Source organism: Olea europaea, chromosome 7, assembly GCF_002742605.1.
Source record: "Olea europaea var. sylvestris chromosome 7, O_europaea_v1, whole genome shotgun sequence".
Taxonomy (NCBI): Eukaryota; Viridiplantae; Streptophyta; class Magnoliopsida; order Lamiales; family Oleaceae; genus Olea; species Olea europaea.
Genome location: NC_036243.1, coordinates 21179054 through 21197600, shown reverse-complemented (window position 1 = coordinate 21197600; position 18547 = coordinate 21179054). Strand labels below are relative to the sequence as shown.

General features: G+C 34.2%; 1 protein-coding gene across 2 annotated transcripts; it reads right to left on the bottom strand.

The window, feature by feature from the left end:
- Window positions 1-7245: 7245 nt before the first annotated feature.
- LOC111397406 lies at window positions 7246-13879 on the bottom strand. 2 transcript variants are annotated; one of them, XM_023024311.1, is made up of 7 exons: window positions 13668-13879; window positions 11107-12525; window positions 9979-10034; window positions 9575-9805; window positions 9141-9432; window positions 7840-8036; window positions 7246-7555 (listed from the first exon to the last, which is right to left on the bottom strand). In XM_023024311.1, the coding sequence occupies exons 2-7, from the start codon at window positions 12424-12426 to the stop codon at window positions 7402-7404; spliced, it is 2250 nt and encodes a 749-aa protein (XP_022880079.1). In that variant the 5' UTR covers window positions 12427-12525; window positions 13668-13879; the 3' UTR covers window positions 7246-7401. The 2 variants fall into 2 exon arrangements, with proteins under 2 accessions (XP_022880079.1, XP_022880080.1); XM_023024312.1 differs by having other exon boundaries at window positions 13797-13854.
- Window positions 13880-18547: the final 4668 nt, after the last annotated feature.

The window sequence follows — 18547 nt, the reverse complement described above, 5'->3', positions numbered from 1 at the left end:
TCAATACCATAGTCAACTGTTTTTCAAAGATGAGAGTGGTGGACTGTGGAAGGCGGCTTTTTTGGAAGCCATGTGCTGTAGTCATGAAAAGTGAGAATGTTAGTTTATTTTTATTTTTTTTTCAATTAATGGTTTTAAATACATGTAATGTTAGCTGATTGGTGTCGGGACATTATAGAATATAGGGGATTTAAGATCTCAAGTGCTCCAGTTTTGTTATAAAAAAATATATATTAATGTTTATGAATTTTGTGATATTACTCTATACTTGTTAATTGGAGAAAAAAGAAATGGATAATCTCTTTTAAGATGAATAAATATTTTGTCAACGTGGGTTATCTCACCTTATTGTAATACTAATGGTATAGACTGATTATGAACTCACCTCTCGTGGGACTAGTCATGATAAAATTATCGGGATTGTTGTATTGTTTATGCTTCCGCTTAACGACATTATACTAAGATCCATGCGGATAGTGAATTTGTCCTCTCGATAAATCATTATTTGGTAAGATGCTTAGATTGGTGAAGAGAATGCATGAAATATTATGAACATGTACAATTTTTACTATCCTATCGATAGGTGATTGATGCATTTGGTTGTGATACTAAATGTATTGTTGTTACCTGTGAATGAGTCAATGGACTCTAGCATTCGATGATCACTTTTGTGGATCATTTAAGAAAGTTAAAGAAAGAGTGAAAACCATGATCATGTCTTTCACATGCATATTAATGTCGCTCTTGTGTTTTTCTTCAACTTTGGGCAATCCTCAATTTTCTGTCATTCTGAAGCTAAATGGGACTAATCATAAACAATGAGTTGAATCTCTCATGATGAATCTTACCATCATGAAGTTGGACTTGGCCTTGAGAGAGGACTCTCCTCCTAAGCCCATAGCTGAAACTTCTGCCGATGAAAAGAAGCTTTATGATGCTGGGAGTATTCAAACCAGTGTTGTTTAATGACATTGAGGTATCACATGGAGGACTCTATACGGGATAGTGGCATGCTGTTGCAGGCACCCAAAATAATAAAACCTACCTTCCAAAAAAATGTATGTAATAGCGGGAGTAAAGATCGTTCCCACAAAGAGTGATTAGTCTAATTTTGTGCAATGTTAACTAAAGGTTTTGTTTGTGATGAAATCAATTCTAACTAGAAGCAATGCAATTTAATAAGTTGGATTAAATCAATAGAACGAACATTGGTCTAGGTCAATATCCACCGTAAGAATTCCGAAATGATCATAGATCCATAACTAATTACCAATTCATATTTTTAGTATTCATCGTAGGAATTTATATTTCTTATTTCTCCTTAGTTGTAATTAACCGGAAAATAAGTTATCCAATCAATCCTTATTATCAAATAACCTAAGAAAAACACATTTAATTTAATGATAGCATGAGAAACTAGAGAAATCGATGAAACTAAACAACACAATCACAAGCGGTCATGTTTAATTTAGTCAAATATCCTCCCTAGAATTTAATAACCTCCAAAGCAGCGATTAATCAAACTCTAGTTACTTCATAATGTCAAAGATATCAAATAATTACGTATTTGTTCTTTAAATAAGCAATCGATCGAAGTACATGAACATTAATAGGCCTCTTAGAATTCAAATACAACAACTATAAAATCATGCATAGAAGAATACTCAATACATAAAATATGAATGAAAACAATGAAATTTATTTAAATCTCACTGTTTTGAATAATTTATAGGCTTCAATATCCTTCGACCAAGAGATGGAGTTTAGCAATATATCAATAATCCTTAAGCAAAAAGAGAGAAAAGCCTATAGTGTCCGTTCTTCGCCTCCAAAAATACATAGAATATAATATTTTTAGGTCAAAAAGGAGGTTTTCCTTGTTCTGTCGTCTTCAGGTATATATATGATGTCAAAAATATTGTTTCCATATAGAATTTCATCAAAATAAGCAAATTGGCCCGTCACATAAATTTTGGCCCCGTACTCGCGCGCCATATATTTCATTGCGCACGCGCCACTTTGTTGTTTTGCTCTCAGTATGCAAGAATGAGTCCCTCTGCCACTTTAAGCCCGTGCACGTGCGCAGTATAAAATAATTTCAATTGTTGCACTTTGATCCCTTAATTTCAATCTTCATTCATTTTAACTCTTTTTTTATGTCTTCTTACTCCTTTAGTTTTCAATTCCATCTAATTGAATTCACACCTTCTCCCAGCATCGATATTGGGTCTGAATCAACTATTAACACTTTACATTTTAGTCCCCAAACTTTGGATTTATTTCTTTTTAGCACTCTTTTCGTTTCTTTCTTTCAAATCCATCAATTTGCATTGATTTTAACCTCTTTGACTTCTTTCTTCATCCAATTGACCTCCAACACTCTTGAATATTCATCTCATCGCCCTTCTCATGTATGGACTGTTTTCAACTTGGTCACCGAGCTTTCACTTTCTTCCATTTTGATCATTTTTCACTCTTTTCTACCAAACTCCATATTTTCCATTCATTTACACCCTAAACCAAAATATAAGGGTACTGAGTACATATAGGTGTTAATTAATCACAAAAATGAAAGTATTAATGGATGTAAAATACGACATTTTATGTCTTATCATGTAGCATTGCAAAGACTGAAACTGCTAAGGCATTTCTAGAAGCTATCAACAAGAAGTACAAAAAGTCCTCCAGGAATGAGAAGAATGAGCTTCTGAGCACTCTACATTCCACTATTTATGATGGTGTCTGTGGAATTAGAGAGCACATTGACAAGATTGTGGCCTATTATCACAAGATCAAAGCAATTGGTATGGAACTTGATGAGGACTACATTGTGTGGTTCATTATGGAGAATCTTCCCTCGCAGTTAGACTCCATTAGGTCCAGTTACAATGCTCAGAAGGAACAATGAACCATAGAGGAGATGACTACAATTCTTGCCAAGGAAAATGATGACATATAAAAGGAAAGAACAAGAAGTGTGGCTATGGTAACGAACCAGAACAACAATGGTCAGAAAAGAAAGCCACCACAAAAGAATACCAATAACAACAAGTCATTCAAGAAACAAAACATGGGACAACAAAGAGAATGGGCAATGAACGCCCTTAGCTTCCAATGTTCCCAAGAATAAAAGCTTTAAAGGAAAATGCAATTACTGCTAGAAGTTTAGGCACAAGAAGGCAAATTGATTGAAGCTCAAAGCCAGAATGGAGAAGAAAAGTAATCTTTTGGTAAATGTTTGCCTGGAATCAAATATTGTTGATGTGTCTTCTAATACTTGGTGGTTAGACATTGGTGCTACAATTCATGTTACCAATTCCTTGCAGTAGATGACAAGCAAAAGGAAACCAACTAGTATGGAGCAACATGTATATATGGGAGACGGTACAAGAACTGAAGTTGAATTTTTGGGAATAGTCAAATTACAGCTTACCGCTAGACATTTTTTGGAGTTGTATGAGTTGCATACATACTTCGATTACGAACATTTGTGTCTATTTTGGATAGAACTAGTTATAGTTTTCTTTTTGGAACTGGAAAAATTATATTGTATCGTGACTTTGTTTTGATTGGAAATGAAATTTTATGTGGTAGTCTTTATAAACTTAATTTGGTGGATGTGTCTCTTATTACTTCTTCTTCTTTTTCTCTTAATTCTGTTGCTACCACAAAAAGGTTAAGATTGGATGAAAAAATCTTCCATTCTATGGCACAAGCGATTATTCCATATTTCTAGGCAACGAATGGAAAGATTGATAAAGGATGGCATTCTGCAGGATCTTGACTTCTCAGACTTTGACACTTGTGTTGACTACATAAAAGTAAAGTTGACTGCTAAGGTTAGAAACAACAAAGTTGACAGGTGCACAAAATTACTTGGATTAATCCATACTGACATTTGTGGGCCTTTTACTCCTCCAGCTATGGGTGGTTACAAGTACTTTATCACTTTTATTGACGATTTTTCCCGTTATGGTTTTCTTGAGCTCATTCGTGAGAAGACTGATTCTTTGGAAGCTTTTAAAGCCTTCAAAGCAAAGGTAGAGCTTCAACAAAGAAAAAAGATCAAAGTGGTTCATTCTGATAGAGGTGGTGAGTATTATGGGAGATATGATGAAATGAGACGGAACCTTGAACCTTTTGCAAGGTACCTACAAGAGTGCGGCATTGATACTCAATATACAATGCCTGGTACACCTCAACAAAATGGAGTTACAAAAAAAAAAAATCGCACACTTCTTTACATGGTGCGATGTATGTTGGCAAACTCTTCTTTGCCAAAGTTTCTATGGGATGATGCTTTGAGAACTGCAGATTATATTTCGAATCAGGTGCCTAGTAAGTATGTTCCCAAAACTCCTTATGAGTTGTGGGCACAGAAGAAACCCACTTTGTGTTATTTTCATGTTTGGGGTTGTAAAGCAGAAATAAGACCCTACAGTCCGCAATCCAAGAAACTTGACCTTAAGATCGCAACGGCTACTTTATTGGTTATTATGTGGGGTCGAGGGGCTCTAGGTTCTACTGTCCATTGCATACTACTAGAGTTATTGAATCAGGTCGGGCAATCTATTTTGAGGATGATATTGGTACAAGCCAAGGGCTTAGAGAAATTGTGTTTAGATAATACCCAGTTATTGTTCATGTGCCTGTCGCTTCTGCTCCGACAATTGGCCCTATGGTTAACCAGCATCCAATAGCCATTAAGAATGAACATGTTGAGCAAGTAACACAAAAAGCTCCAGATGTAGTCATAGAAGATGCACATTTAAGGAGATCGGAAAGGGTTCGCTGACCTGCAATCTTTGATGACTACATTGTCTACTTACAAGAGCATGAGTATGACATTGGCGACACCTCAGATCCAACTACCTACAAAGAGGCTATCTCTAGTCCTTAATCCAATCTTTGGATGAATGGTATGAATGATGAGGTGAACTCTATGTCACAAAATAAAGTATAGAACTTGTGTAGACCCATTGGCTACAAATGGGTATTTAAAACCAAGCGTGATGCCAAAGGTCGAGTGGAGAGATATAAAGCAAGGCTAGTAGTTAAGAGCTATAGCCAACGAGAAAGAAACCTTCTATCCTGTTTTGACTAAAGATTCTTTACAAATCATTATGACAATTGTGGCACATTTCGACTTGGAGCTTCATCAAATGGATGTAAGAACGGCTTTCTTGAATGGAGATTTAAGTGAAGATATCTACATGATTTAACCTATTGGTTTTGAGGTATTTGGAAAAGAAAACACGGTTTATAAGCTCCAGAAGTCAATTTAAGGGTTGAAACAAGTTTCAATGCAGTAATATCTCAAGTTCGATAAAATTGTCGCCCACTACGGTTTCAAGGAAAATATTGTTAATCAATGTATATACATGAAGGTCAGTGGGAGCAAGTACATATTTTTAGTTTTGTATGTTGACAATATATTGCTTGCTATTAATGACACTGAGTTATTGTTTGAGACAAAACAACTACTGTTTGGCCATTTTGACATGAAAGATCTTGATGCAGCATCATATGTCTTGGGCATATTGATTCTTCGTGATAGGGCCAATGGTGTTCTTAGATTGTCTCAACGTACTTAACTGATCGTATCTTGAAGAGGCTCAATATGCAGTCTTGTTATTTTATGAAGACTCCAATTGTGAAGGATGATAAGTTCTCAAAGGTACAATGTCCTCAAAATGATGTTGAAAGAGATCAGATGAAAACAGTCCCTTATGTTTATGTTGTTGGCAGCCTAATGTATGCTCAAGTATGCACACGTCCTGATATTGCCTTTGTGATTAGTGTGTTTGTAGATACTTGAACAATCCTGATCAAAGCCATCGGAAAGCGGTTAAGAAAGTTTTGAGGTACCTTCAAGGTACTAAGGATCTCATTTTGACATATCGGCGTACCGACACTCTTGAAGTGGTTGGTTTCAATGATTCCAATTATGCAGGCTACGTGGATGATAAAAAATCTACTTCTGGGTACATCTTTATGATGGAAAGAGGAACTGTTTCGTGGAAAAATGTTAAACAGACACTTACAGCTTCTTCGACCATGGAGGTAGAGTATGTGGTGTGTTATGAGGCTACTTGTCATGCAATGTGGCTACGGAACTTCATTTCAGCATTAGGAGTTATGGACTCTATTTCGAGACCGCTGAAATTATATTGTGACAATTCCACAACTTTATCTTTCTCTCGGAACACTAGGAGCACTTCTCGCTCCAAACATATTGATATCAAGTTCTACTTTGTCAAAGAGAAAGTTATAGAGTCCTTCATTACCATTGAGCACACGCCTACGAGCAACATGTTGGTGGACCCACTAACTAAAGGCTTACCAATTTGTGTGTTTCAAGAACACGTTTCCTACATGGGATTGTTGGGAGCCTAATTTCTTTGTTTCAATGGGAGTTTGCTGTTCTTTGTACATTTTGTGAGGATTGCTTGGACTTTTGGTGTAATTCTTGCATATTATGGATGTATATCACTATTTTATGATAACATGTATTTTGTGATTTGACAAGTGACAAAATGATGATATTAATATTATTATCATGCTTCTGGATTAGTAGCGCCTGATTATATATATCCTATGCATCCTATCGGTGTGTTGGTTATGTGTGATTAGTTTTGGCTATGTATGTTGCTATAAAAGCATTTGTATTAAGATTATGTAATCCAAGTGCGAGAATGTTGGATTAATTTTATGGACTAACATAATATAATGACAATTGACATTTTGGGCCATTTATGGTATGGACAACATTACACTACATGTCATGCTTTGGGCTCTTGGGTTCATTATTCTTTCTTGCCCAAACCTACCCATTGGGCTTGTGGGCACCAAAAGAGTTTTCAGATATATATATATATATATATATGCTCTCTTTGGTGTGTTAATAGAGTGGACAAGATTGAAGAATTGAATTCAAAAGAACCTTAGCCTCCCTATCTCGTTTTCTATCTAATTTGCAGGTTCTTCATTGACCTCCTATGGCTTCTAATCAAATTTTACCAACCATTGGAGGTATGTTTTCTTTTATTATTGTACATCACATGCTATGACCATGACAAGAAATTATCAAATCTATTAAAGTTTAGCAAAATTTAGACAAGGGTAACAGCTTTTATCAAAAAAAATTATCAAACAACCCCTAAGACTGTAAAATTGAATAGAGTAACAATGGTATATAGATTGTCAATATAATATGATGCAGCTGATACCAAAATCCATCCAAAGAGCCTATGAAATAAGGACTTTCTGATATTAGTATATAAGATGAGGCAAAATACATAGGTGAATATGGAGTTGGAGCAACTTAATACAGATTAACATTGGTAAATAGTCATGCTCTTAACATGTAAAAATTATGAACCGGAAAGCTAAAATGTACAGTTAGTGGTTCAATTCCCAATCGTAAGGCTGGTAAATCACTCTCAATTGAGTATTTGAAAGCAATTCAAGTAAAGCTTGAGACTCTACCGGCTCCAAGTAATTTGCAGCATGTCTCAGTACCTCGACCTCATTCTTGCCAAAATCTACACTGTACCTGAAATTTTATACGTAACAGAAATAAAAAGTTGGGTATCACAGAAAAAAATGTACTTCATTATTAATCCACTACGAACGACAGTTTAATTATATCTTCAAGTATCTTTGGCAGATAAATATTCCTTTCAAGAGTATATCAACAAAGTACATGACCATGACAGAAATTATAATGAACTTCCACAAGATAAAAGGTAAAAACTATTAACACATTCCCGGGGAAGGACAAAGCAAATGTCGCCAAATAAACAGGGGCAGGGCCAAAGGGATGAAATGAAAGCTTACCATCTTAGAATTTTACTAACATACACAACATTTGCAATTATATCAACATACAGGCCACCAGTTCTAAGGAAATTACGAGCAGCAACGACCAATTCTTCATCAAGGTTTTGTGGTGAGTAGCATCGAAGAGCAGGCCCAGATCGGGTACCACAAACCAGTGCAAAATGAACAAGAGGCTCTGGACAAGGAAGAGCCACCTGATGTGATTTTTGTAGTGTGTGTGTGAGACAGAAAAGAGGAGAATCAATCAGATGGAACACAATTGAATACAAGAAAATTCATTTGAAATAATACACTAACTATCCTGTGCATTGTCCGCAGTATTTCTAGGACTACACAAAAACATAAAATTAAATATAAACGCATATTTATTGAGTAAATGAAAAATCAACCCCACCAAAAGTTCAAAAACAGTCAGTAGTTAAGAAGAAAAATGGTTATCAGCACAACGTTGCCAGTAACATTGTTGATTTCCTCACTTCATTTGATGTCTCATCTCTAGTTATTTGCTGCCACATTGATTAAATACATGATAATATAAGCTCAAAAGCCACAATCAAGTACAAAATATCGTCTACTCAAATAATAATACAAGTTAAAAAACAATATGAGGACAATTACAGTAATAGTACAAGTCACAAAAACAATGAGAGACTAATCATTCAGAAACTAGTCATCAATATATAAAATCCTTGCCTTCCTTGATCTGTAAATTTGACATTGTGATTAAAATAATGTATACTATTTCTTCAAGATACTGTTAAAAATGTCTGACATGATTCTTCTGCATTTATTTTATTTTTCTATTTAATATTAATATCTAATTGAAATTTTAGCATAAATTTCCAAATAATCTTTTCGATTTAAGTTCAATTTTGACTTCAAAAGTCCTTTTGACTTAAAATAGAGTTCCAAAATTGCTGCCTTTTTGTAAATCAGCACTTCCATGACAAATAACAATTTGAAAGCAAGTCAAGTTCAAAGGCCAATCTGTTCTGCAGCAGAACATTTTCGACCATAGAAAGAAAAGATTGTGTTTATACTAAAGCACGTACCTAAGTTGAACAGACATATCTACATACTAATCACAGGTTTGAATTTAGCAGCAAGTGATTTTTTTCTCCTTCCAAACGGAACTAGAGAATATGAGAAGGGAATTTGAAGATGATGCAATTAGTTTAGCCCATCAGACATTATTGGGAACTTAAAGACTAATTTCAAAGTTGAATCCTGTGGCTCAAGGAATCAATTTCAAATATTACTAGCAAAAGAAAATATCAGAGACAAGATAGCTATCTGACCTTTAATCGCTTATCTTTTACACCAAATGGCTTAATGAGATTGTATGGTGGTCTCTGATTGCCCCTCAAAATGCCATTGTAAATTGCTGAAAGTGAGTACGTTAATCCACCAATTACATATTTGAAGTCTCCAAAAAGTTTTCTTCTCTCCAGTGCTCCAGAAGGTTGACCCCAGACAAGTATAGCATGAATGGCCATCATATTATAAAGATTTATGAAAAAGGCAAGAGTTTCCTCTCTTGGCATCTCACACAATTCTACACGCTGAAGCTCCTCAGTTATCCTCAGGTACCTGGCAATGAATTCAACAGTAAATGCCAAACCTATCTATGTAAGAATTGTAGATAGACGCATGCTTATATGGACACACACTCATGTCCTTCAAACTCGCCATCAATTTTGTTAAGACAGACTTTCAGAAGTATTGGTATTACCTGGCAAATTCCTCACTCCCATGGATGCTTCTATAATCAACATGCTTTCCATCATCAGATGCGTAGGCTTCAAATATTGCAGAAGACAAAAACCTAAGCCTTGATGAAATTTCAACTATGAGTTTTGGCTTCACTTCAATAATGCCTCTTGGGATGTTCTGGCACTGAGAGACTAATGGATCATCATCCAAGAACCGATACAAATGATTGCCATCTTCAAACACATTCTCACTGCAGTGATATATAACACAAAATATTGTGAGGAACAGAGTAAAAAAGTTAGAATGGCGCTACATGTACATCACAAAAAACATATACAGCAATGTCACACATGACAAGGAAGAACACAAGAGTGTACGTACTTAAATATCAAAAGAAATAAAGAAAAATTTTAGGGAACTTACTCGAGAACATGTTGGAAGAAGAGTTTGCTTGCAAGCTTCCGACCAAATTCAACAGCCTATTTCACAACATATTAAGAGTGAGGGAGAGAAAAAAAATAAAAAATAAAAGAAAATAAAAAAAATAAATACTTCAGCTACCTAATGGTAAACAACCAAAATATATGCTTCCTTTTGGCCATGTTATATACACACTTAAACCTAATGGCTTCTTCGTTTAATAATATTCTTAGAACAAGAAAGTACCTCCAGAAACAATAAAGTCTAAACCCATTTAAATGAAAATAGTTTGTCTAAATGTGCATAACTGAACCTTGACCCTTAAATTTTATTATCCAATTTAAAATATTCTCCATCATTTCAAATATCTATAACATAAGACAATTTCCAGATGCTTTATGAAATTGTTAGAACTTAAAAAATAAAAATCATTTTCACTGTTCATGTAAAAAATTCAAAACCAAGTACAGGACTGAATAGTCACTTGAGTAAAACAGTGGAGTACGAGGGGAAAAGGACATCAAGAGTAATTTTTGAGAAGCAGATTATAACAGTTTCTATAGTTTAATGTACTCATTCCAAAAGAAAAATAATAAAGTGCAAATTGCAAAAAAGCTACTATAAAAGCAGAATTTCCCCACCTATGCGCTCATAGATAGAGCCCACCTATCATGTGTCAGGTTCAAGTGTTCTGACTCTCCTTGGTAGACATCCAAAAGAATGATTTCAGATCTACAGCCGACGTCAAACTTATAATCCAAAACTTCTTTGACTTCAGGAACATTTTACACTTCTATGAACAAATAAAATTCAATTGATTCTATACCATTTTTACTTTGAAGTGAAAAAAAATAATGAAATTGCCTTAAACTTGAAAAGGAGGCCCTGAAATAAAAAGGAAACCAAGATCTCCAACAAAATTTAGTTCATGTTGTAGAATGATGAGGCCAAGCCTTCAAGACTGCCTCTTAGCTAAAATTTTCGAACTAATTGACATTTACTCAGATTGTGAAAGCAAAGAGAAAAAGAAAAAAGCCCAAAAATGCATTAGGTATTTAGGAAGCTACAAAGTTAGTAACACAGGGAAAGGAAACAAAGACTCACAATAAGTGAAAAATGGGTGAAACTTACCTCTTCTCTTTCTAAGTATTGATCTTTTGATAGAAAATCCACAGCTTCTGAACCCAGAAAACAGTTAGTGAACCTGCGCATTTTGTAGAACCTATCCTTAACAGAAACAGTTCCTTTCATTTTTCGAACAATAAGAGCTAGCTCGTCAATAGCTCCACTACTCGACAGGTCATCTTCACCAGATAATGGTGGTAGAGGAGCTTCAAATGATGGTGTTTCAGTTACAACATACTCAATCTTCTCTCCAAGCTTATCTGACTCCTCCAAGCTCTTCAGCTCGGCCAAACCACCAATAAATACTTCATTAAAGAACACTCTAGGTACAGCATAAGATCCAGCAATCTTCTCTAGCTCTTGCTTTCTGCTAGGATACACATCAATATTGATCTCAACATATCTGAGTCTTTTCCCATGCAGAAATCTTCGTGTCTCTTTGCAATCCTGGCACCCTAACCTTGTATACAAAATAATTCGTCCTTTCATGGCAATTGGTTGTATTAAGTCCTCTGTAAAATGATCTTGTACTGACTTGTTTTCACCCCAAGTGTCACGTGAAATCCCAATACGGCTAAGAGGGTTCCATCTAGAGCTCTCTGCAGATTTCTTAGAGACTTCTTGTGCTTCAGTTTCTGGCACAGAATTTTGGCTCCCGTTACCATCAGTGTCCATGTCGTGATTTTTATCGTCATCGTGAACATCCTGTCCACTATCACTTTTCCCAGAAAGGCGGCGCATAAAAGAGGAGACTGCAACTGCACTCTTTTCCTTTAGAAAATTTGTAAGAGCAGCTGCCTTTTCTGGCCAAGCAGGTCCCTGCCCCTCCAATTCATGATCCACAGATCTCAAAGACAAACTTCTATTAGCTTCCATTCCAGGGATTTCAGTCCCATCAAAAACAGGTTCCTCTTCTCCTCCATAAAGAATTTCCTCAAGATTCTTGTTAGTTTCTCTTGAATCTGCTTCATCATTCTTACCCTCCTTCGAGTCATCTGTTCTCTTCTTACTCTCTGCTTCACCAATTTCTCCAACTTCCAAAGATTTCATTTCATTTTGTGATTCAACTTGTTTTTCTTTCTGGATATCAACCGTCTCTCCTTCCAGCTTTTCAGCAGGTGGAGTATTAAGTTTACTTTCCTCAGAAGGGCATTCCTTGTCCTGCTTATCTCTCCAATTGTCCTGCATATCTACCTCATTTTTCTCAGTAGGAGAATTCAATGCAAGTTTCTCAAAAGTACTTGCGTTTTCCAGCTCATCTGTTTGTCTATCCAGTACCTTTTCCGCCTTCACTGTAGCAGCCGAATTATTCCCTGACTTCTCCATTTCCTCGTTCTCCTTTCCAAACTTAGATATAACACGGTTCCTTTGAGATCCTGGAGGGTCACAATGTTGATCTTATCAAAGTTATCAACCTAAAAAATCCTGCAAATACAATCACAATCATTTCACGGTTACAACTTTCAAGGTGATAACCAAATTTCTCTGAAACAATTTATAAAAACACTGCCTACGTCAAGAATTCACCAATAGCTTAAATCAAACCTCTGTATGCTAGAATATCATTTCTTTTATCTAATTATTTCATTTTCCAAATTAACAGATGTGACACTTCATTTTTTCTTAATTTCCTTCAACAATGTGTACTTGGTTTGAAGGAGGAGACATCATTGAAACAGCTCATACGTTTTGCAACTGGAAAGAACTTTTAAATTTTCAAGAATCAGAGATGAACATTTCAACATGAAAGAAAAACTGATGATTTTTGTGCTTCAAGCTCACTGTATCAATCAATTTTCAGTCCGATTATTTGTGCGTAAAACTCATTTTGTGAATTTATTCTCCAAATAATTAAGTTATTTTGATGACTCCATCATGAAAGAAAGTAAGCAGGACAGGACATAGTGCTCTCATGACCATATACACGTGGAAATGTGGAATTCCATATATAAAAGCTAACTAGCAGAATTCTACCACATCTCTTTCCCCCCACCCCACCAGAGAGGGAAAAAAATGAAAAAAACACACTGGCTTATAATAGTATCATTGCCAAAATGAACTCTATATCGAACCTACAGGATGCCTTAATTGAATGGTAATTATGAAGAAAAACACCATTACTATGAAAATAAGGAAGGGGTTATAAGCTATAGAACAGTCCATTAAGGGCTATATCGGTACAACCATCGAAAGAAAAATAACAGAAGTCCAATATTTTAACCCTATTCCCCCTCCACCCCAAACAAAAAATGAAAAGAAAGAAAAGAGAAACAAGCAACAGGCTCAATTAGTCTCGATTATCAAACATGATAAAACAACCAAATTAAATTTTTGAAAGGGCATCCGAAAAATCCACATCAAATGCAACAGCTAAACATCTTATCATAAGAATTAAGCTCGGTAAAGGATACAATGAAGAAAAAATCAAGACTTGCCTTACACACAGGTTAATCACTTCTTAAAATCAATTTAGTGATCAAATCAATGAAAAATCTAAATGGGTTTTATCTAATGAAAATAATATCAGAAATATAAATGTGGCATGAAATGAGAAAAGAAAGACTTACAGATCCGAGGAAGCTTGATTTGATTTAGGAGAAACGAATAGATTATATTATATTGCAAAGGAAGAAATATTCAGAAAAGGAAACGGATGATAATTTATTGAATAAATTCGTTAGAAGAAAAATGAAGACCTTGAATTGAAACCGTCGTTTGAGATTTTAGGTATCTTCTTTGACAAATAGAAGCAATTTTGAGAAAAATCGGACCGCCTGCGATGGAAGCGGGAAGTTCTATCGAGGCATGTTTATTTTGCAAATTAGTCCTCTTTCATCTTTGATTTTTCAATTTGATCCTCCATTAAGAGAAAATACAGTTAGGGTCCATTTAATTGCAAAGATGGAATTTGGATGTAAAGAAAACGAATTTCAGGGAATTGAATTGCCTAGAAATTATTTTCTTTTGAATTGTAAATTATTGTGTTTGATTGGTCTAATTCTTCACGAGGAAAATGTTGAAATGAAATTATTTTTTGGTGTTCGTTTGGTTTTATTTTACATGAAAATTATCAATTAAATTATTGAACTTACAGGTATTAGGGATGAAATTTGTTTTCCATTGAAAAAAAAAATTCAAAAAAATCATCTATCTTTTGATGTTCGTTTGGCTTTGTTTTATATAGAAATTGTCAATTAAAGGAAAATATATTTTTTTTTTTTTACAATTAGGGATAAAATTTATTTCCATTACCAAAAAAAAAAAAAAAAATCGCTGCAGTAACTGAAAATTGGTCTGACCAATTCAATCGAAAAAACAATGTACTGGTCTAACGATTGTTTCGATTGTGGCCAAGTATCTCGTAATACAAAACCAAGTAAAATTTTGGTAAAATGACCTGTTCGATTGAAAACCAACGAACCAGACACGATTTTAATGGGTTTCAACTGCCTTGCAAAGAAAAAACAAGAATAGATGAATATATGAAAAGAAGCTTTCTTGACTTGTCAAGTTATGCGGAAGACTCTCCATCAATTTATATGAAAGATGTCTGTATGGACGTTTTATTTCTTAAAACTCAAGATTTAAAGTAAAATTTTAAAATTTAATCTTCTTTTGATTCCTTTGATAAAGAATTTATTCCTCAAAATATTCTTTCAAATCTTCAATTTGAAGAAGAAATGGCTAATGTTATTAACCGAATTCAACTTTAAAAATGGTACTGTAATATGACCATTGTAATCAATAAATAATTCAAATTTACATCTAGAGTCCTATTGATTCTAGAGCTAACTATAATTGTATTCGGGAAGGACACTGTCCTTTTATATATATAGAGAGAGAGAGAGAGAGAGGCCGTCAGAAAAAATTATAAAAAAGAAGTTGTTGGAGAAGTGAAGCGTCGATATTTCTTTTTTGAGATAGTTTTCTTGGTTCACAACCTTTTGGGCCTTTTTCTCCACTTATGTAGGATTTTGAAATGGGAACAAGACATATGTAAGGTGTTTATAATATAAAATTTCAAAATTAAGAAAATCATTTTAAAATTTTTATTAATTAAATATTAAGGTTACAATTATGTACACTTTATGGTCACAATTACGTATTAATTACTGTCACATAACATCAAGTCATAAATTTTATTGGTCAAAACTTATTTATGAGTCAAAATTATCAAATTAATTTATCACACATTATTTCTCGATTACAAACCACAAATATTATAGGTTAAAGTTTATTTATCGATCGCAAATTATCAAATTAATAGGTTACAAATTATTTCTCGATTACAAATCATATATTTTATATGTTACGATTTATTAAATTAATTGGTGATAAATTATTTTTTTATTACAAATTATCAAATTAATTGATCACAACTTAATAAATCGTAAGTCATGATTACAAATTATTAACAATCTTACATTTTTTGGCCACATATTATTTATTGATCATAAATTATCTATTTTATTGGTTTATATATTATTTTATTGGTTACAAATTAATGATTTTATTGCTCATAATTATCTAAATAATTGGTCATAAATACTTTTCATCACACTCCCACTCCACTCCACCCCACCACAGGCACCAACCAAACATTGCGCCACCTCATCACCACTGTCATTGCCTTACCATCGTCACTGTCACTGTCACCGTCACCATCACCACACACATCATCGTTGCATCTCACCCCACAACTACCAACTCCACTTTCACCTCTATCTGCAACTCCAACCAGCCACAATTATACCACCATTGCCTGCTAAAATCTACCATTTCTTCCACCTTTACTACACTACAGTCGCCACCTCCACCAACAAAATCCCTAAACCTGTCATCGTCATTTTTCACTTTCAATGTGACAAATCAACCCCCAACTCTGATCACTGCAAAATTAGAAAAAGATAGAGAAACCCGATTTTTGCAACTCTTGGAAAAGGTCATGAGCGCTCTATGAAACAAATGACGCTGCTTTGGAGAATGTGATAGTTGTTGAAAGAAACAGTGCCATTATACGAGAAGTTGATCATCATTGCAAGAGGTAGCAGTGCTCATCGTTGCTACTAGTGGCGATCGGCCCATTTACTCCACCTTATTGTGTGCTGAATTGTTGGGTTGTGCATGTGTGAGAGAACGAGAGGGTTTAGGGTTCAGTGTGGTTATTAGTTGAGGGATTGATATATAATTATATGTTTTTAAATTAAAAATAATAATTATAACCCGATTTTTGAGGGGAAAAAAAAACTAGGTATAACTTGAATTTTGAAACTGGATATTTAAACATAGCTCTGGGTGTAATTTCCACTTTTAGGAATAATTAGATCGTCAATTGTAGTCATAACCCCAGAAATGAAGTATCATGCAATTGTAACACAATTTTGAAAGTGATAAGTATATTTTCACTAAAAAATTTGTTTCTTTTACCGCTTTATTATGTACACATTAGTTAAAAAATATTTCTAATAAATACACCATATCCACTTTACAAATGGCCCTAGTCCATTAAAAATATATCACCTTTTCTCCCTCCCTCTCTTGAACACATTTACATTCTCTCACTACATTTTTCTTCAACTCTATCAATTGAGTTCATTTACACCTATAAAGAAGAGTAATGTTACTTATCACCACTAGTGTTAAGCACAAATTTAAATAACAATTATATGACATTAAATAATATATTAATTTAATTATAAAGTCACTTGATTCATTTAATTGAACTTATAAAGTGTAGTCACTTAAATTGGTATTATATTACCACTGGTCCTAAATAGTATTAGTCATAAAGGAAATAGAAAGAGAGAGAAGAGGGAAAAAATAAAAGCAATAAGTAATGGTGATTTTGTGGTGAGGTGGCTTGATGGTGCTTATCACGAAGGTGGTGGTGTTAGTGATAGTGATAGCGATAGCGATAGCAATAGTGACGTGGAATGGTAGTGGTGGTGGAAATATTGTGATAGTGGCTATAAGGGTGGAAAATGGCTTTCAGCCTTCATGTGGTGGTCCTTAGTGACCTTTATAGTGGTTGTTGGGTTTGTTGTTGCTTTTCTTGTATCCTTAAGAGTAATTTGCTATTATTTCTGGTGGTAGTGGGATTGGAGGCGTTGGAGAAGTGGTGATGGAATTGAATGAGGTAGAGTGGTTGCGCCGCTGGGGAAGGTGGAGGCTGAATAGGTGGTAGGGGTGTTGATTTGTTATAATTTCAAAAAATCACCCACTATAACAGTAATGACATATAGTATAAATTACAATTTCAGAAATTACATACACTACAATATGATTTTAACATAGATTAACATAGAGGGTAGGTTACTATTTTTTTAACTTATTTAAAAAATTACATACACGTTAAACAATTATAGAAAAGTAAAATACAAAAAAATTGCATACACGTAAAAAATTGTGATTTTTCAATTTGGTCTCAAGTGTGTGTAATGCGTAATTAACCCGTTGCAAATGTGATTGTTTGCTGTGAGCCGGCCAACCCAACAGATATACAAAGAATAGTGTTTCAGGTTGGAGTTTGGCTTCACATAACTAAAGTAGTCGTAAAGAGGTGACTATAGAATTAAGGATTTCTTTTTAATTCTTTTTACACAGAAAATAAATAAAATTATCTCAATACTACCCTTTAATTCATTTTACATTAGAATTTCTTAACAAGAATTAAGGATTTTCTTTTTGATTCTTGCTTTCTATAGATAACTGTAAATTAAAATGATACCGTCTATAAATTCTTGTTTCAATGAATTTCCATAAGAGTTAATGGAATATTGTGATTGATTTGTTACACGTGAATTCAACGACAATCCTATTCACCTTGTGCCAAATAGTTACTCAGGCCCCGTTTGGTGGACATTAATGTAAAAATAAGAATAAAAAATATAGTCGTTACGAACCCCACATAAGAAATAAAAAATCAAATATGTTAACTTGATGTGATGGATAACGATCATATTTTTTAATTTAATGGACAAATAATGAAAAACAAACGGCTCAAGAAATAAGAAGTTAATTTTCAACGAAAAAACAAGAAAGAACAAGATAAACGTTCGTCTTCAAACTTTGAAAAGTCAACATGGTATGGCTGTTGAAAATCAACCATGCATTTCAACAAATGATCAATATGCTGACTAGCAACAGTGAAGCTGAAATAGGTCAAAATTAGAGTGGTCTAATTCCGCGTGGTCGGACCTGATTTGGAAGTGCTACGATAACTTTCATCTTGACTATTAATCTTTTAAAATGAAACTTTAAATCCCCTCAATTTAACGATTATAATCCATTTCTTGTTTTTGCATAGCACACATGGAAGCCTTCGTTTTTCGCTGTATAAAGTAGTACAATAAAATAAGTAATCTACTGCTAGTTTGACACTCTTTGAGGTGTCAAAATTGACATCATTTGATTCAAACAAGTGTTGTTAATACGAGTTTTGCTACAG

Bases quoted from the DNA above. Each gene is read 5' to 3' on its own strand.
- LOC111397406 (XM_023024311.1), bottom strand. From the start codon at position 12,426: ATGGAGAAGTCAGGGAATAATTCGGCTGCTACAGTGAAGGCGGAAAAG. The intron at 9,433-9,574 runs GTAATACCAATA...ATTCATTGCCAG, and splicing joins GGGAGTGAGGAATTTGCCAG to GTACCTGAGGATAACTGAGG. The intron at 7,556-7,839 runs GTAAGCTTTCAT...ATAAAATTTCAG, and splicing joins GTTAGTAAAATTCTAAGATG to GTACAGTGTAGATTTTGGCA.